The 23,333-nt window shown below is 38.3% G+C and overlaps 1 protein-coding gene across 4 annotated transcripts; it reads left to right on the top strand.

Annotated features, from left to right (window-relative positions):
- The first annotated feature begins 38 nt into the window (after nucleotides 1-38).
- On the top strand, nucleotides 39-22,639 carry slc35b3 (solute carrier family 35 member B3). Of its 4 annotated transcripts, none has more exons than XM_079806823.1 (11): nucleotides 46-132; nucleotides 8,539-8,615; nucleotides 8,710-8,890; nucleotides 8,979-9,100; nucleotides 16,475-16,629; nucleotides 17,746-17,853; nucleotides 18,000-18,097; nucleotides 18,187-18,279; nucleotides 19,994-20,105; nucleotides 20,217-20,286; nucleotides 21,988-22,639. In XM_079806823.1, the coding sequence occupies exons 3-11, from the start codon at nucleotides 8,756-8,758 to the stop codon at nucleotides 22,136-22,138; spliced, it is 1,044 nt and encodes a 347-aa protein (XP_079662949.1). In that variant the 5' UTR covers nucleotides 46-132; nucleotides 8,539-8,615; nucleotides 8,710-8,755; the 3' UTR covers nucleotides 22,139-22,639. The 4 variants fall into 4 exon arrangements, with proteins under 4 accessions (XP_079662946.1, XP_079662949.1, XP_079662947.1 ...); XM_079806822.1 differs by lacking the exon at nucleotides 46-132 and adding an exon at nucleotides 909-1,420; XM_079806820.1 differs by lacking the exon at nucleotides 8,539-8,615 and having other exon boundaries at nucleotides 39-132; nucleotides 8,663-8,890.
- The last annotated feature ends 694 nt before the right edge of the window (nucleotides 22,640-23,333 follow it).

Raw genomic sequence — 23,333 nt, 5'->3', positions numbered from 1 at the left:
CAAAAGCACTCTCCTGTCAATCTGGATAAACAGGTTATACTGTTCAACCTACTTGCAGGAAAACTTTAGCTGAACGCACGTTGTTTAGCTCTATGTATATTACCAATGAAACCAACACAAGAAATAAAGCAGGTATGAAATTATTATTCGTTCATGTGCTTTATTTAGGCAACACAAGTAGCCTATCTTGCATTGTCCTTATTCAGAGATCAACTAGAATCAATCGGAAAAGCAGGAGACAAACATTATCTAATGATGGATTTTCTTATCTCACGACCTGATTTGCATGCTTGTAGTATGCATTAAAAGTAGCCTTCAGTGATGGGAAATAGGCTAAATAGCCTACCTTTGTGTATAAAGATGTGCATAGTGTTTTGATATACTACCAGGTCATACAATTTCACCTTGATAACACAGAACTCTGTGTATGTTGTTTGAGGTTGAATGTTAGCTTTAGCATCTAGAGATGTTTCATTCATCCACCCATTCTCCAAACTGCTCGTCCTTTAGAGTCTAGTGAATGTCCTTACCTTAAAATTCATTCGGCTACTTCATGTTATACATTTTAAAACTTTTGTGACAAGTTTGGCCTCACGTTCCTCCAATCTGATCTCACGGGAAACGTGTGTGAAATGAGATCGAATGAGATAGTAACAATTTATTTAAATTTGTCAAAACTTAATATTATTACTGTGCGTTTAATAGTTCAAAAATGGGCAGAAAATTGTCCTCTCCAACGATATAATAAATAATAAAAATAAATGAAATAAAAAGCACACATTTTTTATTGAACAATTCCTTTTTATTATTTATTCATTCATTATATTGAATTATATACCTCAAAGTTTAATGCAATTTGTCAGTGCAGTGTGTTCAGACTGACACGTGTGTGTTCAGTGACGTGTCATGAGGTCAAAGGTAACCGGAAGCTGTTGGCTGCTGCCGGGAGACAGAACATCACAAAAAAACTACAGTATCATCGTATAATGTGCACTTTGACACATGTCTTTATGGATAAATTGTTTGTTTTGTATTCCGTTCGATTGGACGAATGAGAAGATGTCTGTATAGTCTTAAGACGAGCGCTTAAAACTGACTTTAAACCCGGAAGTGGAGCAAAGCAGCAGGTGTTAGCCTAGCCGCTAAACACTCTTTATCTCTTCCAAATTCCATATGAGCGAGCGAATTTGTCTTAATTCACTGATCGCACACTCATTCTGCCAATTAAAGTCGCAGATTGAGCTTGTCATGCGTGTCAGTGTTGAGACGCGTCGTTTATCGGGCTGTGAGCTGGGCGAGATGTGAGATCAGTGTGGTACACACAGTTCCAGCTGTCAGATACTCATCACTCTCATCTCATCTGATCAATGTGGTTGTTATTAGACTGATCAATCACTTTGATCATCTCTGGATCATTCTGGTAAGATTTTGTCATCTTTGTTCTCATAATTCAGTATGCAGTGAATGCACTGATATTATCAATTATCAGTACCATTAAATGACGTTTTAAACGTGGAAAACTGTATTCTTTAAGTACCGGTATCTTTGAGTGCCATAGTATATGTAAATGCAATATTTATATAAAAATCATTCAGAACCATTGTATAGTAAACTGTGATGCAATGATTGATTGTATCATAGTACCACTACTTTATATAAGATACATTTTCCTTAATCTAAGTGTACGTTTGTGTTGAGTTTAAGTGAGCAACAACAGAAATAAAAGCTTTGCTTTTGTTTCTTTGCACACACGCACAAAAAAATTAAAATAAACACATGCAAGGTGTTTTTCCACTGTCTGACACTGAACCATACAAAATTATAGCATGTTAAAGGCACAATATGTAATATTTTTCGATTAAAATATCCAAAAATCAGTAGAACAGTGTTATATATTTTTGACTTATGTATTTTTCAAAATTATACCGGTTTTGCGGTATATGAGGGTATTTTTTCCCCCATGCATGACTGAGTGTTAACCACATTTTCTACTGATTGAGAGAGTAAATACTGCTGTGGTGTAGATTGTCTTAAAATGCCCTATTTTACTGTCATGATGATTGAATATTGTAGATTCCACACTAGAATTAATACAGGTTTGCAAGTCCCCACAAAATTATGCTCTGGGGAGACAACAACCAATAATAGCACTAGTCTCTAAACAAATGACAGTTTAACACAGAAAGAATAAATACATACCGTAAAACTTCAAATAATAGCCGAGTCCCAAATAGACGCCTGTCTCTTTTAAACGCCTGGTGTGACGACAGGTTTGGGTAAATAAAGGCCGGTCTCAAATAGAGGCCTGGTCTGTTTTTTAGTATCGGGCTGTATTTGATCTTCTCAAACCCGTCAGATCGTCTGTTCTATGTTTGATTAGATTTCACGTGACAGACGGAACCGTTCATGAACGACTCATCACTATGGCAACATAACAAAGAGGTTAACGAACTTTCAGTCTTCAGTTTTTCTTAATTCTCTCAATACCACCATGGAGAGAAGTATAATTTGACATTTAAGCTGACAGTTGTCAAATTTCAAGCGTGGGTAAAGCTGGATACGGAGCGGCTGAAAAATTCCTTTAAAGGTCCTGTTCTTCGTGATCCCATTTTTCAAACTTTAGTTAGTGTGTAATGTTGCTGTTAGAGCATTTATAATACCTGTAAAATTATAAAGCTCAAAGTTCAATGCCAAGCGAGATATTTTATTTAAAGGTCCCATGGCATGGCATTTTTCTATTATTTTATAGTGTTTCCTGAGGTGTACTTATATTGTTAGTATGATTTTTACATCATAAAATGTCATAATGTAGAAATAAAAGGCATTTTTTCTATACTGCTGTTTGCCCTGTGGCTGAATGCCCTGCTCCAAGAGGCGTGTCTGCTGTGAGACTTCAGGAAAAACGCCCACTGTTGTGATTGGCTGACATCTTTGCATTTTAAATGAGCGGAGGGGGCGTGGTTTAACGAGGCACGAGCAGGCACGAGTCTGCCAGAGACAGATGGACCTGTGTTCACTTCACATCAGTTCTCTCAGCATGTCTCAGTTCAGGGTGAACTGTTGTAGTTACTAGAATATACTTCAGGTTATTAGTTTATTTCTAGTCAGAGGGGCTGTCACTCATGTCAGAAAGTTAGTAAATTATGGATCAGCGCTGACTCGAGACGCGAACCGTTTAGAACGATTCAGTCCGATTTGGTGAACTGGTTCGGTTCACTAAAAAGAACCGATTCAAAAGAATGATTCGTTCGCGAACAGGACATCACGGAGACGGAGCGATTGCTAACAAAGTTATTTATAGTAACTACTGAGTTATGAGAGCGTTGTCTGTCAGCGCGAGTTTATTGTGTTTGTATCTGAGAGTTCTGAATAAACACGAGTCCCAGTCACACCGAGTCCTCTTCATCATTATTCTACCAACTTTGTAACACATGCAATGTACCATTACAGCGAGATGAACGAGTTAGTAAGTTTGATTAAAGCATTATTTCTAGATATGTTCCAATCGTATGAATAGCGTCAGTGATGCGCATTGAGTAACTTACACAGCGCAAACAAAGACACAACAGCAGTAATCGAATGTAATCCAGTTTATTGTGGGGAAAGCTGGCTAGCCCAGATACCCTCACGCTTACCCCCCTTCTGCTTAATCTCACGCCGCGTTTGGTGCCTCCGCTGTGGGCCAGATGCAGTACTGGGGGTCGGGGATGTTGAAGGCCGAGCTTCGGCGTGTGTGAGGTTTATCTCTAAAGATGTTACTGCTGATGTTAAACAGAAAAGACTGTATGCACATTTTAGAACAGATAGACGCGACGAGGACGTACAAAACACTGACTCACAAGATAGAAAACACGAAAACACCGTTCTGTCGGGAGAGAGAGAAGCCGCAGCGTGTGCACGAATAATAAATAATTAGCTACACATCAGAAATCAATGATCACAGATCAGAAGGAACTGAAGAAAGACTTCTGTTTTCATTTGTACATCCAAACACTGAGAAACTGCCAGTTCACTCGTTCACAAGTAACGTTAATGATCTCGAGTGTTTGCATGGGCGTGCCAGATTCTCTGGGCGGGGGAAAGGGAGGAAACCGTTCCTGCTTGGACGTCAAACCAGGAGGCTTCAGGATTGGCTAGTCTGGCCTGTCATTTTCTCAAAGGCAGAGAGAGACAGCCAGAACTCGGGTTTACACCGATCAACATTTCTATCCACTTGGGGACAATATTCAGGCTAGGGGAACTCATATTAATGTTGAAATACCTCATAAAATGAAAATTTCATGCCATGGGACCTTTAACAGAAGTTCCCTTTCAAAGCCTACAGCGAACGGCTGGTTAGGACTACATCCTGGTATTTCCTGCTTTAATTACGTCAGTAGAGCAGTATGTCGACTAACCTCCGCCCACAAGAACACGCGAAAAAGGGGGCGTGGTCTTGTTGCTCCCGCGTGGAGAATAGGAAGTGTTGCGTTCGTTTGCGTTCGTATAGTTTGTTTGTTGCCATGTCGTCGAGACGCTGTTATTTTCATCCCGGAGTCAAGTCACCTTTGTTTGGCTTTCCCAGGGACGATGTACTTAGAGATCATTGAGCGCATGCATCCCCGTTATGGTAAGAGGCGTGACCTTTCCGGTAACGTGCGCTCTGCTTCCCTAAGCTGCTGTCGAATCACAACACGGGAACCGCTGGCACAATCAGAACTCGTTACGTATTTCTGAAGGAGGGACTTCATAGAACAGGGAAATCTTTCAAGCCGTTTTGAGGACAGTGAAAACAGCGGTATACAGATAAGTAAATTGTGTGAAAAATACTGTGTTTTTTTACACGCGAAACATGAACACATGTTATATTGCACACTGTAAACACAATCAAAGCTTCAAAAAAACACGAAAAACGGGACCTTTAATGCTTGCGCGCAGACATGCGCGTGTGTTTGTGTGTGCGAGGGAGAAGGAGGAGATATATTTCATTAACTTCGGGAGGTTATCCTTAGGTATGTGGCCTGACAGTAGCTTCTGATGGAAGCGAGGATCACCTTATCCATTGTTTCAAAGAGGGAGAGCCGTGCGCATCTGGGCGGGATCTGTTAGTGCGAGCAAGGCAGGCAGAGTTAGCGGAGGCTGGAGAAGTGGAGGAGAGCAACGAGGAGGAGGAATTCGCCCATGAACTTGTAATTGAGAATCGCGGGGATGATGATAGTGATGAATATAGTAATTTTCTATCACATGATTGCAGTTGTTTTACAGGGTAGCCTTCATTCTTTCTTGATGTGTTTCGGGCAACAAGTTCATACGCTCAATGGATTTTAGCGGTAACTTATATTGTTCTGCCCATTGCTGTCACATCGTTTCGTTTTTTGTGCTGCCAATAATCTAAGACATTTCTTACATTAAATGATTTGTTAAACACATTCGAATTAATTATAAATAAAACGTAATATAATGTGGTAACCTCCTACCGTCATGCTTGAACATCTCAACACTAAATTAAAGGCCTGTCTCTTATAGACGCCTGTTTCAAATACAAGCCGGTGCAGTTCGGTGATTTGGGTAAATAGAAGCCCGGGCTATTATTTGAAATTTTACGGTAGTTGCTTTTTTTTGCCCATTCCTCTTTGAATTTTCGGTCTACATCATTGTCTTCAGTGTATCAGAATAATCCATTGTGTCATTGCGTTCATGATCAGACATTCGGCTGTATCAGTGTCCTTATTTGCACATATATTTAATTTGAAGAAGACGTGATTAAATATGTGCACATACACAGTGCGGGTTCATATTTAGAGCAATAGAGTATATGAAATATGTCCATAAAAAAACTTGAAACGGTTGCTCTGGTCTTTATCTGATCTATATGATCCAAGTGGTGAGCGTAGTTAAACTCATTGCGTGTTGTTTGAATTCTTCGCTGTAATGCTTTCAGCTGTGCCCTCACCACAGTTCAACAGTGAAACGGGACCCCTCTGAAACAGTGTCGTGCTGCGCCACGTTCCGAACATTGTTTAAAGGAGCTAAAAGTCCTGTTTAAAGGACTTTTTGGGACTTTAGCTTATTCACCGTATCCCCCAGAGGTAGATAAGTCTATACATACCATTCTCATCTCCGTGCGTGCCATAACTCTGTCTGACGCACCCACCGCTAGCCTAGCTTAGCACAAAGACTGGAGGTAAACAGCTCCATCTAGCCTACTGCTCAATAAGTGACAAAAGAATGCCAACATTTTCCTATTTACATGTTTTGATTTGTATAGTTTCATTGTGTACTAAGACCTACGGATAATGAAAAGTTGCGATTTTCTCGACCGACATGGCAAGGAACTATTCTTTCATTCCTGCGTAATAATCAAGGAACTTTGCTGCCTGCGCCTGAAAATAGTCCCCAGCACACTTCTCTGTGCAAGCAGGTTGTCACGTTGGTTATGTTGATGGAAGTAAGCCTATTTTCAGGTGCTGTGCAATATCATTGAAAATTCTTAGCCGAAGCCGAATAATAATAAAACACTTGGCCGAAGGCCGAAGCTGAGTACCGAATGCGGTACTCGTTTTTTTTTTAAATTTATTTTGCCCATTTTTTCACCATTGCATAAATTAAATAGTAAAAATTAGCTTTTTACAATTTTGTCTTGCTTTTTTTAAAGAAAAATAAAGCATTCCAGCAGACATTATACAAACAAAGCACAATATAACTTAAAACTACACTGTGTAATTTTTTTAGTTTATTCTTAGTTAAAAACACTTCGTTCTTTCAAAAATATGTGCTCATTAATGTATATTTACTTCTTTCAAGTAATAAAGTATTCTTGTAAGTTTATAATATGCCATTGAAAATACATACGGGTGAGGGGTTCGAATGCCGGTCGCCATGTTGCCCCTCCATCTTGAAAGTACATTAGCCAAAGAGGGACATACCCGTGAATTCAAGCTTCGCCTTTCGCGTTTTAACACTCGATGGGACCGTGTCGAATGTGGACGAGGTCGAACTGGAAGCCATGTTAATCTTGGACTGAATCGGCCACCGTAGGAGTTAAAACGCAATCGGAATTGAGAGGAACAGAAACTAATATTCACTGGATGGTCATATACCTTTTCACCGCTAGATGGGGGAAAATATCACAGTGTAGCTTTAAAATAAATTATTATTGTTTTTTAAATAATTTTTTTTTATTTGGCCATCTTATGCCATCTTATCTTATCTTTGGCCTATTATGCCTACAGGTATCATAATCAAATAATTGAGGGTGCTTCTGAAATCACTGAGGGTGCTCTCAAAGGGATAGTTCACCCAAAAATGAAAATTCTGTCATCATTTACTCACCCTCAAGTTGTTCCAAACCTGTATGAGTTTCTTTGTTTTGCTGAACACAAAAGAAGATATTTTGAAGAATGTTTGTAACAAAGCAGATAGAGCAGCTATTGAATACCATAGTAGGGAAAAAAATACTATGGTAGTCAATAGTCGCTCTTTGTGCTTTGTTACAAACATACTTCAAAAAATCTTCTTTTGTGTTCAGCAGAACAAAGAAACTCATACAGGTTTGGAACAACTTGAGGGTGAGCAAATGATGACAATTTTCATTTTGGGTGAACTATCCCTTTAAAGTGCAAATGTAGGCTAGACATTTAAGATTATTTAGAATTTCAACAAATATTTTTTTATTAATATATTAGTCTGCCTTTTACATTGCTTTTAATGCGTTACTATTTCACTGTCACTTCCGAAACTTTGCACCGTGCAATTGGCCATTAATCCTTTTTGCAACATAAAAAACAATAGTTTTATTCAATGGATTATATAGACTGTAGACTCGAAAGCGAGCCAAGACCGCTCCATTTACGATCACTAAACGCTGTCGCTATGTCAGTTCATCGCGATCTCACAAAGTTCAATGAAGCTGCTAACAATGCACAATAAATATCTTACTTGCGTCAATTCGTGTCTACACTTTGTTTGTTTGTTCATGAGAGGTTTTGTGAGCCTGTCACTGCTGCAGAAACACATTGTAAACGGATACATTTGACTTTCTACAAACACAAATACGCACTGGAGCATTTGCCAATATATTATTACAGTATCAACTGAGGGTGCTCTTGCTTGCATTTGAGGGTGCTTAGACTGTCTGCAAACGGCCATTTTTGTGTTTATCACGGACACTTTAATGCTTCCACACTTCTGACATGTTTGCTGCATTTAGAAGCCTGCGCACCTCTCTCTCTTTGCGCTGGTTGCTATATTTGATCGCGTCATCAAAAACTTTCATTGTTCGGTTCAATTTATTCGGTCTTTTCATTTATTCGACCGAACACCGAAAGTGCAGTTTTTGCTATTTTCGGCCGAATAATTTCGGTTGCCAAACATTCGGTGCATCCCTACCTGTTGTCCTGGACACCAATACTTTAACAATTCGTAAAAAAATGAATCACTGTCTGGCCAACTGAGATTTTGCTATGGAGATAAAGGTTAGGGTTAACTTTTTCTGGCAATACTACAGTACATCATGAGTGTATATTAGAACCGTTTGTTGTTTGCTTTTGGGATCTGAAGGAGCGTTTGGACCCGACAACTGTGACATCAAACGTCAGACTTAACGACTGGACATTGATCTTTAGTAGACAGTAAAGGTAAGATATGTAATTTCAGATTGTGGATAAATTGTTTTGATTTTCAGGAGCCTGCAGACATCATGAGTGGCAAATTTGGCCTTGTGAATTACAGCTCAAGGAAGCACATCTCCATATCTGTGCCCTCGTCCACAGAGGTGATGTCGCCTCATATTAAATCAGTGGAGGAGCTCAGAGTGCTGGGCATCAACCTGAACAGCTTTAACACACCAACACAGTTCTTGATCTGTGTGGCCGGCGTCTTCCTCTTTTACCTCATCTATGGCTACCTGCAGGTGACAATTCATCAGTTATCTTTGATTTGTGTGGTTTTTTTTAAATATTTGTGCCATTGCTGATTAATCCGAGTCTCTGTGCTTTCAGGAGCTGATATTCTCAGTGGAGGGATTTAAGCCATTCGGCTGGTATCTGACTTTAGTGCAGTTTGGATTTTACTCCATATTTGGGTTGGTGGAGTTGCAACTCACTCAGGATAAGAGGAGGAGGTAATTTTTGTATGCATGTTAAAACTAGGCCTGTCAATTGATTAAAAATGAATTGTGATTAATTGCACCTAACATTAAAATGTATAATCATAAATACATTTTCACATTCAGTCTACAAATTAACAACATAAAGACAGTATGCTGTTTAAATGTTTGATATTTTACATACAACCCCATTTCTAGAAAAGGGATATTTTGTAAAATGCAATAAAATCAAGAATCTGTGATTTTGTTAATTCTTTAAAACCTTTAGTTAACTGACAAAAGTATAATGAAAAGATTTTCAGTGTTTTCACGGACCAATTGTATTTTGTAAATATAAACACATTTTGATTTTGATGGCTGCAACACAACCCCAAAAAGATGGGGCCAAGGCATGTTTACAACGGTGTCACATCACCTTTCCTTTTAATTACACTTTTTAATCATTTGGGTGCTGAGGATACTAATTGTTGCAGTTTTTGCATATGGAATCATCTCGCCTGATACAAGACAGACTGTGGGCATTTTCAATAAGAGACAGATCTGGACTCCAGACAGGCCAGTTAAGCACATCCCTTTTATGGTGTAGAGTGTCTACGAAACCACTCTGTTGTAGCACATGCAGAATGAGGCCTGGCATTGTCTTGCTTCACAGGAAAGACCTTGATGGCTGTATATGTATATTTACAATCCCAATATATACACCTCCACGTCAGTAGCTATGTTTCCATCCACCTATTTTGTGCACATTTTGGGATATTGCATAAAAAAAGACCCGGATAAATTCTAAAAATGTGCGTAAAAAAACGCTCAACTGAGTTTTATCATATAAAAAAACATGTGCATAAACTATGGAAATATTTACAGAATAAATTCCTCGATGCGCATTAAAAAAGATGTGACTTTGCTTTGGGACTGCATAACTGGACCAACCAAAAGACCAATCTCGTTGCACAGCATGTCAAAGTGGTTCGACTGCGTTCCCAAACATCAGGCATCCGCTTTAGAAAGCAAGTTAACATGACTGTGTTTATTGCGTTTTGTTTGCACGCTCTGAGGAGTAATGTATATACGAACATTATTATATTGGCTTCTCCTACTGCATCAACTTCCATTTTTCTTTGATATTTATCATCAGTTTATCAGGAAGTGACGATTTTGTTCTCTTCACCTGCGATATTCCAATTTTGTACATGTTAAATTCGTTACTTTGAATGGAAACATAGCTAATGGTACCTTCATACCAAGCGGCAACCTCCCCCAGTTTCTTTTGAAGCCAATACGGAAGTGACTTAAACTGCAATTCATCGACTGGCCACTAGGGCTCCAAAAGGCAGCAGAATCTCATTGAGCCCCATTTTAAAATGCCCAACTTTACAGCAGAAAAAAAAACATGTTTACAGCCTGGTACAAATTGTGGTTTTGGTCTATATATCTAATTTTGCCCTTCATGACAACTGTGAGGGGGGTGAATTTTTTTGTAATTCGTTTACATTATATAAAGCCTTAAAGTTCTGCATGATTAAGGGCGTGGTCACTTTGAGTGACAGGTGGATAGCCGTCTGTCTGCCTGCTGTCTGTTAGTCATCACGTCACCTCAGCTCCATCCACGTCCCAACTTTTTGCCCATTTTCTGTTATCCTGGAATGATTCGCTGCCAAGATGGCAACGGCCAGCTCGACCCTACTTTATGCTTCAAAACTGCTCTTCAGAATTCTATGGGTGACCTCACAGACACTACGTCTATATTTTTTTACAGTCTATGCTTCATACATATTAGGGATGAAACGATTACCGGTTTCACGATAAACCACGATAAAATTTAGTGACGGTTAGTAATATCGTATAAAATTTAATTATCATTAAAACCGCGTGTGATTATCACGATTGTGAAAACTCGCTGTAAATCTTGTCCAGTCAGTATCAGTCTGACTGCAGCGCACCGCTGTTTCTGAATGAGAAGAAATGGCAGAAGGCAGTGACAGCGCCGGGAGATTTTTCAGACTTCTAAAAGGACCAAATCTGAGGCGTTGTCATATTTAGGCTTTTACAAAAGTCCTGAGGGAAACTTAATCGAAGATGGTCACCCTGTCTGCAGAACATGCCAGGAGAAAGTCACTGTAATGGGGAAAACACTTCAAAACTACGAACGCAAGGCAAGTGGACTTTGACCTCAATACCAAAACTACGTCTGGGAAATAATAACGTGAAGCGAACAAACAAGTTCGGTAAAGACTAGGGCGACATTAAGGGATAATCAGGGCTTGACATTAACAACCGCCATTTGCGGGTGTAACGTTATTTCGGCTGCACACTAGTCACTCTGACTGTTGAACTTATTATAGTCTTCTCAAAAGCCATCTGTTATAATCGCGTTGCGCATTATAACCATTTACACGTGTTTCTATTGAGTTTATGAAAGCGACGTCGTCTCATAATCTGAGGCGTTCAGATTAGCCAGAGTTATAACATATATATTCAGAGCGCGCTCACTCGCTGAAATCTCTCAAAGCAGAGATAAACGTGCGATGTATGCAGGAGATTCACTCATCATACAGTGGTCGACTGTTTTTGTTCTATTTCAGCAGCGAAAATGGTTTCAAACAAACACAGCAGAACCACATCGCATCTGATATGACTGGCATAACGCAGGTGAATTTAGGGACCGTCTCTAAACATACAACATTGGTAACGTTATACGCGTTTCAAACTTCAATAGCATTTGAAGGGAATGACAGTCATAAAACTGACTGTAAAGTGTTCATCTAGGTGTCAGGTATGATACACACCTTTTGAAATTTAATAAAATAAACTGTCAAATCATATGGAAATATGGATATGCATTATTTCACTAGGATACTGTTTGGGCTCTTACACAAAAATATGCTATATTAAAATGCATCATTGCTGAACACTGATGCGAATATTGCTTGAATATATTTACAGAGATAATATTAGAGATTATATTTACGACAAATTATTATTATTTATGCGTTATGCGTTGCTATTGACGACGGCCATTATAAGGAAGGAAATCTCACAGATTAGAATCTATCTTAAAAAAGTGCATAGAGCTGCTTGATTTATTTGTTGTTTGTTGATTTCAAATCTAAAACTTGTTTAAATGTTTTAAGTGTGTGCATCTGTTCTTTTTGAACACTTTCATCTCGTTTGAACAAAACCGTGATAATATTGATAACCGTGATAATTTGGGTCACTATAATCGTGATGTTAAATTTTCATACCGTTTCATCCCTAATACATATGGAAGTCACCCATGCTGTTTGCACTGATGCACCCCCACACTATGACAGATGTTTGCTCTTGCACCTGTTGCTGATGATAGTCTCATCTTTGGGCCTGAGAGTGAGAACTCATGTCAGTTTTTCCAAAAAATGTGCTGAAACGTGGACTCATCTGACCACAGCACACATTTCCACTATCTTATAGACCATCTTAGATGAGGTCGGCCGCATCTCTGCATTGAAATGATGTATAGCTTTCTCCTTGTATACTCTTTTCCAAAGTACTCCCAAGCCCATGTGGCTATTTTTAACACAGTAGCATGATGGTTTCTCATTCATTGCTGTCTGTGGGCTCAAAAGATATTCAACAGAGGATTCCTGCCTTGCCTTACACAACCTGCAATTTCTCTGGATCCCCTGAATATTTTCAGAATATTATGGATGGTAGATGGTGAAAGAATATTTTGAAGTCTTGCATTGAAAAATATGAGTTTTGAATTGTTTGACAATTCTCTCATGAAATTTGGCACCAAGTGGTGAGCCTCTTTGCTCGCAAAGACTCCTTTCAAACCCAAATATGATACCCTCACCTATCACCAATTCACCTGCTAATTGTGGACTGTTTCAACCCCATTTAACTTGAATATTCTGTAATCTTTTCACTTTTATTTTACTTCTGTCCCAATTTTTGTGGAGTATGTTGCAGCCATCAAAATCCAAATTAGCTTATATTTACAAAATACACTTCATTTGGCCAGTTAAAACGTTTATTTTTTTTCCTTTGTACTTTTGTCAGTTAAACAAAGGTTGAAGAGAATTAAAGGGTTCATGAACTGGCTTTTTATTTATTTTTTATACTGTTGTCTGAGGTCAACTTATGACGTTTGTGTGTTTTTTACATTCAAAAACATCATAAGGAATAAGTAATAGGCTATTTTCTGCCCTGGTTTTGAGGCTCTCTGAGAAACACTCGGATTTGATGGGCGTGCCGCACTGAACACTTGGAAGTAAACGCCCACGGCTAGGATTGGATAAGATTTGCATATTTAATGAGCTTCAGCTACCGTCTGTCCCAGGAATCGTCTGAGGGAAATGCTCAGTGGACTCGCAAAATATCAAGCAAACACTAAATCACACACACTCTCGCGGACACACACACTCACACACTCGTTTTCTGGGCTGGTGTCAATAAAAGCTTTTCTTTGACTAACAAGGAAGTTTTCAGTTCTGAAACTTACAGGATATTCTTAGATTACCATGACCTTTTATATATCAAAAGCTCAAGGGAAAGTTGATTTCTCAGTTCATCACCCCTTTAACAAATCACAGATTCTTGTTTTTTATTGCGTGATTTATGGATTTGGGGTTGTATTTGTTTAATGGCGTCTTTTTACAAAGTACTGTGAATAAACGCCACAGTGTGAATAAACCCCATATGTTAAGAAAAACACTGTCTACGGTATCAATATAATTGTATTATGCATTTTAAAAGAAACTTGACGCTTCAAATAAAGATTGTATCAATGACAGCGTTACTACCAGTAGGTTGTGACAAGTGACTGTTAAAAATGCATTTGTCATTGAATCATTCATTCAAGAGATTGGTTCAAGGACACTGATTTATCTAGTAAAACAAGTCTTCGAATCATGCATTTCACAGATTGAAAAAAATATATTTATTAACTTTTTTTTTTTTTATAGACTGCATCAATTAACATTTTGTTGGAACCTCTAGTAAATTCGGCCTGGTTTCACAGACAGAGCTTAGATTAAGCCATTTATTAGGCCTTAGTTCATGCCTTAGAAAAAGCATTACTGGTGTAAATGAGACAAAACGATGGTACAGACATATTTTAAGATATTTCAGTGCAACTTGCCTTTAGTTAAAACAGCTCAAACATGCATTTTACTCTGGGACTAGGTTAAGCCTTGTCTGTGAAACCAGGGGACATTTATTTAGTTTAGTTGTTTATTCAGAATCTTGGGTAAATTGTAGTGCTGTCAAACGATTAAAATATTTAATCGCGATTAATCGCATTAATGCCATAGTTAACTCACAATTAATCACAATTAATCGCACTTTTTTTTTTATTCTAAATGTCCCTTGATTTCTTTTTGTCCCATTATTTTTTCTTATTTTAATGCTCTTATCAACATAGAAAAGTGGATCGGCTTGCTTTGTTCAAATGTTTGTTTTATTGAAAACAACATTGGCATACTGTAGTGTTCGATTTCACACCAACATTCTCACTTGAAGCAGTCATTCACACTTGGAGCAAATAATCGCTCACACAATGTAACACTGTCCATCAATAAAAGGGTGAAAAAAAATACTTTGTTGCACAAACAGCCCCTTCAACAGCCCTTTCTAAGGGATCAAAACAGGGTGATACAAAATAAAATTACAAAGTGCACATGCAAGGTAAACTAGGACTCCGCCTATAGTGCAGTTAAACCAGGGGTCGCCAACTAGCGGACTCCGGTCCAAATCCGGACCGCGAAGCCTTTTGACGTAGGCTAATGAAACAGTTAACGTTGCAATGCTCACTGTTACGTTCAGACCCAGACGCGCGGTCAAGCATGCAGGTGCGTTCACACCGGACGCGAATGACGCGACATGCACGCCGCTTAATTCGCGCCGCAGAATGTCTATTTGCGTCTTTGCATTGACTTAAATCACTCGCGCAAAACGCTTCATTCGCGTCCGGTGTGAATGCACCACCAGAGCAGAAAGCAGCGCTCAAGACAAGCACTTTTAGTTGAAGACCCCTGAGTTAAACCATGGCATAATACGTTTCTCATTTCGGCGTCTCACGCTTGCCATCCACGTCTACTCTTTTAATGGCGAACAAGTGTGGGCAGCCGCAGCGTGCCTGATGTTTTGTTTCCGGTCTAGCTACATCCGGAGTGGTGTTGTAGTTTTTCTAACGTTACTAGTTGCTGCAACAGCATGTGAAAAAACTACAAAGTTTGTTAGACCAAAAAGAACGTTAATCTCGCGATAAAAAAATTGACGCCGTTAAAATAGGTTTGCGTTAACGTCGTTAATAACGCGTTTAACTGACAGCACTAGTAAATTGTGATCTCTATTTAAAAAAAAAATCTTGATTATCAATCTATCCAGAATTGTGCAGCTCTAATTTCTGAGGATAACATAAGTAATTATAGCCATTACAAATCACAGGATAATTGAAAGCCAGGCCTAAACTGCAAATTATGAGATAATGTATTAACAATTACAGAACATTAAAATTATGGACCCACTTTATATTAGGTGGCCTTAACTACTATGTACTAACATTTTAATTAATCATTTGATACAATGCACTTTTTGTGTACATACATGTTTTTACACTGTACTTACATTTTGAAAAATACCTGCATGTAATTACATCTGTAATTAATTTCTGTAGTTACATTTGTAATTACACAGTTGACACTTCCCTTACACCTAACCCTACCCTTAAACTTAACCATATCACCACACCTGTCCCTAACTTTACCCATATTCCACCTCAATATCAGCAAAGGTGTTTTGCAATACAATATGAACACAATAAGTACATTGTACTTACTTGTTGATGCAAGTACATAGTAGTTAAGGCCACCTAATATAAAGTGGGGCCAAAATTATTATACCATCTTTTATTTTAAATTGTTAAAACAGTATTCACACAAATCATAGTAAGTCACATGTAGCTGTACATTCTTATGTATCTAGCAAATTTTTAATTGTGTTTATAATTTATAAACGCATACATTTTTTACAGCTCTAGTTAAAACTAAATTCCCAAACAAACTTTTTTCATATTCATTAATTGTTCTGTGGGTTCATTAATTGTATTATTTTCTTTAGTAGCCCTAAAAACCTGACCTGCTTCACATTTCCCCAAAACAATGCCAACAGAGACTTATGTTAAACCTGTTGTATGGCCATAGCCTGCCTTTAAAAAGCCAATTATTACACACAAAGATGTCTAGTTATCTTGTTGATTTTTGTGGGATACAGTGTGAATATGACAGTTGATTCCAGGCACTTAATGGGTCAGTGTGAACCAGCCTTAGGAAAACATGCTTCACGGTGTTCAAGAAATTGGCAAATTAAAAAAACATAATGGTTTTAATGAAACACTTTTTCTTTTTTCAGGATACCATGGAAAACTTACATGATCATCGCATTTTTAACAGTTGGAACCATGGGTCTATCCAACACTTCTTTAGGATACTTGAACTATCCCACACAAGTCATTTTTAAGTGCTGCAAGCTCATTCCTGTCATGATCGGAGGAGTTTTTATACAAGGTACATCAGATGCTAGATTAATAATTATATTCATACATACACTTAAATTGATAAAAAAAAAGAGGTCACAATAGGGTATTTATCTTAAATAAATGCTGTTTTTAGAACTTTAGAATCTATTTATCCATGAATCATGAAAAAAAATATACTGCTACTTCACGGTTAAATTTCAGTCTGTTCATCACACAAAGCTATTATAAGACTATATCTTAGAAAATACTTGGAATATTGCACATAAGTATTGTCCTACTTTTTGTCCTTTTCAAGTTTAAATTTGTATTTACTATGAACATATAGAAAAAGCTGCATCATCTTTTGTGTTTCATTGAAGAAAGAAGGCAAATGGGTTTGGAACAACACAATTTCTGTGTGTGAAATATCACTTTATCTTCAAAATCAGTTCAAAGGTTTTTTTTTTTTTTTATCTCAGGTTTGTTAACAAGTTCTATGTGCCGTTTCTTTCATTGGCCACTGTTGTGGAGTTCTTCACTTTTCTTATTCAAGAATTTGACTGAAGTTTTGATATCCTGAACAAGAAAGAATGAAACCAGCTGAACAGTTCTACCTTCTCTTTTTATGGGGATATTTTGATTTTTTTTTTTTTCATGGACCTTGCGTCCCCTGAGGCTGGTGCGTAAGATCAGCGGGACGTTGGTTGAGGATGCGCGCAAGATGCCGACCCATCAAAGCTGGACCGAATCAAAGTGATGCATGGCAACCTGCTGCATCACCTTCACCCCCACGGCAACTACCTGTTTGAGACCACTCTTTGGCCTTTTCTGCTTCTTTCTTTCTGGCTCTTTGCATTTTCTCAAACTCATTCTCCTCACATGCTTGCTTGTGATGAGTTGAAGAGTCCAGCAGAAAGATAAAAAAAACTCATTCTCTCTTTTCGACAAATCAGCTTGCCGCTAAACTTGTTCAAAGATCTTTGTAAAGCCAACCTGCAGCTAAAGTGTCAAACCTATAGCCAGAGCTCAAAGGACCCAAAAGAGAAGGCCCTCAGCTTAGCAGAAGATCAGATGCCTTTTTATGCGGCTTTTATGACGTGTTTTGAGTTGATCTGTGTCAAAGATTCTTGGTTTGATAGAGCTTGTTGATGTTGTATGTTTTTAGGGAAACGCTACAACTTTGCGGATGTGTCTGCTGCTGTGTGCATGAGTCTTGGTCTGATCTGGTTCACACTGGCAGATAGTAAGATTGCCCCAAACTTCAATGTAACAGGTACAAAACTGCTTCTGCTTCAGTCTGTTGATTATGAGAAACAGGCTTTGTTCCAAAATCTAGTGAGCTGTTACTCTCTGCCTATTAATAATTATTTGAAATTGAATGTACAAACATGATTTTATTATTTTGTTTGTTTTTTCTAGGTGTAATTCTCATATCTCTGGCCCTCTGTGCGGATGCTGCTATTGGAAATGTGCAGGAAAAAGCAATGAAAATTCATAACGGAACCAACTCCGAGATGGTACAAACTATTTAGAATTATGACCATCATTATGTGGTTTGTCTCTCTTGTGTCCAGGAATATTATTCATTTTTGTCCATGTGTTACAGGTCTTATATTCCTATTCTATTGGTTTTGTGTATATTCTGTTGGGTCTGCTCTCTGCTGGGGGAATTGGACCTGCTGTTTCCTTCTGTTCTCAGGTGAGTTTTAGCACAAATATAAAACATTCATTTTGAATTGAAAAATAGCATTTTTATTATTTGTCCATGTATTAAAATAATTTGAATGTTGCACCAATAGCACTCTTAGGATTAAACAGGCTATTTATGATGATATGCCTATAAGACTACTATATGTAAATTAAGTCTGTTGTGTTCGGAGAACTACACATGTGAAGTTCTTGACATTAGAGCTGGGTGATATGGCCAAAAAGTCATATATGAATTGCTATATACTGTATATATCTTTTATAAATAAGTTTTCTATTTGGATAAAAAAATAAAAATAATCACATCCTGCCCAATGTTGTCCTACACACAATGTTCACATTGATGGCTATACAAACAAATATAGTAAATGTAACTGTAATGAGGTTTGTACATATGGGAAGATGGCGGCTGGAACCGGCGAACGTTTAACACTTTAATCAATTAACAGAAAAAAATGAAAGAAAAAACATGCACACATAATAAAACGTAAACAAAACACAACATAAAATCCAGGCCTGGTCCTCTCTTCGCTCCTCCTGCCTCGCTGCTTGCCACAGTAACCATATTATGTGGTATATAGCCTATTATGTGCAAAAAGGGTCACAAAAAAAATCAAATTTTTTTCAATAAGTAAATTTAAAAAAAGATGAATAATTATATTAGCTTATATTTGATTTACCCAGTTACAATAGTCACTTTACAGTTACTGCTATTATAAAAATACATTTACTTGTAGGTTTAAAATTCTACATTAATTGTCCAACAACAAATATTTTAGCAATATGTATATTTTAGTCAGAATTATTTTGCTCCGTCTGTTTGGCACACATGTGCGCTGCTGCGCCCGTTCATGTAAGTCTGTGAAATGTAGCAGAGATTCGCTTGCGGAAGTGTAAGATGCTTGTGAAATGTAATATGCACTGAGGAAAATGCATTAAACAGCATTAAAGGATTAGTTCTCTTTCAAATAAACTTTTGCTTATAATTTACTCACCCCCTTGTCATCCAAGATATCCATGTCTTTCTGTCTTCAGTCGAAAAGAAATGAAGATTTTTGATGAAAAGATTTCAGGATATTTCTCCATAAAATGGAAGTCAATAGACTCCATATGGTTCAAGGTCCAAATGAGAGGTTCAGTACAGCTTCAAACGGACTTTAAACCACATCAAACGGTACCAGACGATCAATAAGAGTCTTATCTAGCGAAACGATCTGTCTTTTTTTTTTAAATAAATAAAGTTTAAGTTTTATAAGCACAAATGTTCGCCTTGCTCTGTTCAGTGATGCACGCTCGTGACGTCATGTAATACACAATTACGCTGAAAAGGTCACGCTAGACGCAGGCGGAAGTACCGAGTCAGTGTTTACAAATGAGCGGAACGAGGACCGTATCCACATATTCAAACGTCTTTGCGCCTGCGTCTAGCGTGACCTTTTCATGAGTTCATGGTTGTGATTTTTGGTGCACCCCAAACAGCAACATAATTTCCATATTTACGGGTTCATGTTAACTGATTCAAATAAAAACCATAACCACAATACTGTGATAAAAATCTAACCATAATGTTTACATAAGCACTATTGAGTCTTTCATTTCAGCGAAGCAAGAGCAATACGTTTTACATGATATTATGCCTTCCAAATACTGTACTTTTAATAATTAAATGTCTTCTATCCTTAAAAAAAAATGTTTTACTCACTCAGCATCCAGTGACGACATACGGTTATGCATTCTTCTTTTCACTGACGGGATATTTTGGCATTTCATTCGTCCTGGCTCTGATAAAGCTGTTTGGAGCACTGGTTGCTGTCACAGGTCAGTTAAGCGCTCTCATATGTTTGTATTTTTGGGGTGGTCATTCAGATTTCGTGAATAATAGGTCAAATGAATTGATGCCCCAACTCTGTTTTTTTTTTCTTTTTTCAGTGACTACGGGAAGGAAAGCCATGACTATTGTATTGTCATTTCTGTTCTTTTCAAAACCTTTCACTTTTCAGTAAGTGGACCAGATTGTTCCCATTTAATATACGTTGGGTTATACACTGAACCACTTTATATTAGGTGGCCTTAACTACTATGTACATACATCAAAACATAAGCACAATGTACTTATTGTGTTAATATTGTATGGCAAGACACTTTTGCTGATATTGAGGTGGGATACGGGTAAAGTTAGGGACAGGTTTGGTGGAATGGGTAAGTTTAAGGGTAGGGTTAGGTGTAAGGGAAGTGTCAACAGTGTAATTATAAATGTAACTACAGAAATTAATTACAGCTGTAATTACATGCAGGCATTTTTAAAAATGTATGTACACAATAAGTGCATTGTATCAAATGATTCATTAAAGGGATCCTATGGTGTCAAGACTTGTATGGCTTAATATAACATAAATTATGTCTTTTACTGAAATATGTAGTAGAAAACCCATGAAAGATCCACGTTATTTAAAAAATCCATTATATATTTGGACAATGGGGGCCGCCATTTTGTTTGCGTTCTAGGTTGATGACGTAGAATGGTTGCACTCGGCAATCAACTGGCGCTACCCGTAGCTATTTTTACCACAACACATCTCGAAAAAATTTTCAGAGTTAAACAAAACCAATCAATTGCTTTGTAATTGCATTTAACACACACGTGCACACACACTCTCTCTCACACACACACACACACACACACACACACACTCTCACACACACACAGACACACCAATAGATTGGCGTGCTCACACACACACATCCACGCACTGTGCGTGCACACACACGCTCAATCAGCTGTAATGTTATACATGAGGTTGACTTGCCTAGTTTGTCACCTGGTTACGATTCGGCAGGCCAGCACTCTCCCTGGCTGAATCCGAAATCGCCCCCTGTACCCTCAAATAGGGCACTATTGAGAAGACAGCCATTTGTATTGCTGCCCAAACCATAGTGGACGTTTTGAGTGCACTCATTCAATCCCCAATTGACAACAGCTGTCCGAATTTACTGAATTCAAGTGAACTGAATTAGTGGATAACGTAGGGAATAGTGAATGAGGTTTTAGGGGGCGATTTCAGATTCAGCCCCTGTCGTGGAGACTGACGAGGGCAGCCCATTACACATCTTGATTGAGAACAGAGCAGTCTGTCAGATGTGTGTGTGTGTGTCATAGACCGTAAAAAAAAGGTGTGTGTGTGTGTTTGTGGGTGTGCACGATCTCGATCGAGACCCTTTCAGATGTATGTGTGCGTGTGAGCGTGCACACGCGCGCCGATTTGTTGGTGTGTATGTGTGTGTGAGAGCGTTTGTGTGCACGTGTGTTTGAGTGTGTTTTAAATGCAATTACAAAGCAATTAATTTTGTTTAACTCTGAAACATTTTTCGAGGTGTGTTGTGGTAAAAATAGCTTCGAGTAGCACCAGTTGATTGCCGAATGCAACCATTCTACGTCATCAACCTAGAATGCACACAAAATGGCGCCGCCCATTGTCTAAATATATAATGGATTTTTTAAATAACGTGGATCTTTCATGGGTTTTCAACTACATATTTCAGTAAGAGACATCATTTATGTTATATTAAGCCATACAAGTCTCAACACCATGGGATCCCTTTAATAGGCCACCTAATATAAAGTGGGTCCATACGTTGAGACTTGCTTGTACTAATGACATTTTTATTTTGTTGATAATGACATACGCTGGTTCTTTCGCAGGTACATCTGGGGTGGTTCTCTGGTGGTGTTTGGCATCTTCCTAAATGTTTACAGTAAAAACAGTGACAAAATGAAGCTTCCCTCTTTAGGAGAGCTCAGAAAACGATTGCTCATTGGGAGGAAGGTGCGCCTGTTGTCTCAGGATGTGTAGGAGAATGAACTCAAAAGTTTTATTGATGGGCTTCTCCTACTTCCTACATCAGCTGATGCTCAGGTGTGGTTTGGAGTCGGATGGCTGCACGCGTGGAGCGTGGGGACCTGTTTGAATCAAAGGGACTATAGAGCCAAAAAAGCAAAGATTTGCACTGGACAAAGGTGGAAACTGAAGCTGGAAACCGTTTCAGTAGAAGATTCCTTTTTCTTTTCTCTTTTTTTTTAAACAAATCATGTCCAAGTGAATGTTGACCTAACGGAGGCAGTGACATTTTCAATGAAAACATTTCACCTGCATGTGCCATAAAATAATGGCAACAGATGACATACAAGTCAGGACTCAATTTTTTTTGAGTAAACTGCAGTTGCACAGGTGAAAATAGTCCATGATTCTGTTTGTTTGAAGGAAAAGGATCAACTTATCAGCTGCCATTTTTTGCTAACTATTTGTTTGGTGAAAGGGTGGCTGTTTTTACATTAAAACAAACTGGGAAGTTGATTCAGACAGTCTGGAGTGTTTTCATGAATAATGGCGTCTCTTATCCATTGGCTCCAGCATGGAGAGTTGAAAAGCTGCCAAGCACTTTCTCAGATGTTTGGCCCTGCGATCGCCCAGGGCCTGTTTGATTAGTAATCCTGGAATAAGATAGCACCAGAAAGAAAACAAACACTGTGCACAGGGCTTGGCTTTAGACCTAATTTAGTTGAGCAGAACGTCGCACGTGTGTGTGTGTGTGTGTGTGTGTGTATGTGTATGTATGTGTGAGGGAGAGAGAGAGGGAGAGAGCGAGCATGTGTGGTTTGTGCATGTTTGTGGGTGCCAAGTGTGCGACACTTTCAAAGCCTCGGGGAAATGATTATTGTGCAGTTGTTGCCACCCTCTCCCTTAGAGACTCTGCCAGTTAAATGCTGCCAACATTAGCACAGATACACAAAGGAGTAGCTGCTGTTTGACTGCACAAAATCATTACAATTTTAATACTGACCATACAAATATAACGGCTCATAAAAATAAAGCAAAGTATTTTGATTATGAAAATGAAGGCTGTAAACCTTTATGCAGAAGTGTTTATTTTATGTTTTTTTTTCAACTTACGGACTGAAAACTCATTGAAGCTTAAAAGGCAGTTCACATGAAACCTTTTTAAGAAGTAGCACCAAACAAACACTGTTTAATCTATTACTATTTTATT

This window comes from Gobio gobio, assembly GCF_949357685.1.
Source record: "Gobio gobio genome assembly, chromosome: 23".
Lineage (NCBI taxonomy): Eukaryota > Metazoa > Chordata > Actinopteri > Cypriniformes > Gobionidae > Gobio > Gobio gobio.
The sequence above is the reverse complement of the archived record's forward strand: the minus strand, read 5'-3'. Positions and strand labels throughout refer to the sequence as shown.

Bases quoted from the DNA above. Each gene is read 5' to 3' on its own strand.
- slc35b3 (XM_079806820.1), top strand. From the start codon at position 106: ATGAAACCAACACAAGAAATAAAGCAG. The intron at 9,101-16,474 runs GTAATTTTTGTA...TTCTTTTTTCAG, and splicing joins ACTCAGGATAAGAGGAGGAG to GATACCATGGAAAACTTACA. The intron at 18,280-19,993 runs GTGAGTTTTAGC...TTACTCACTCAG, and splicing joins CTGTTTCCTTCTGTTCTCAG to CATCCAGTGACGACATACGG.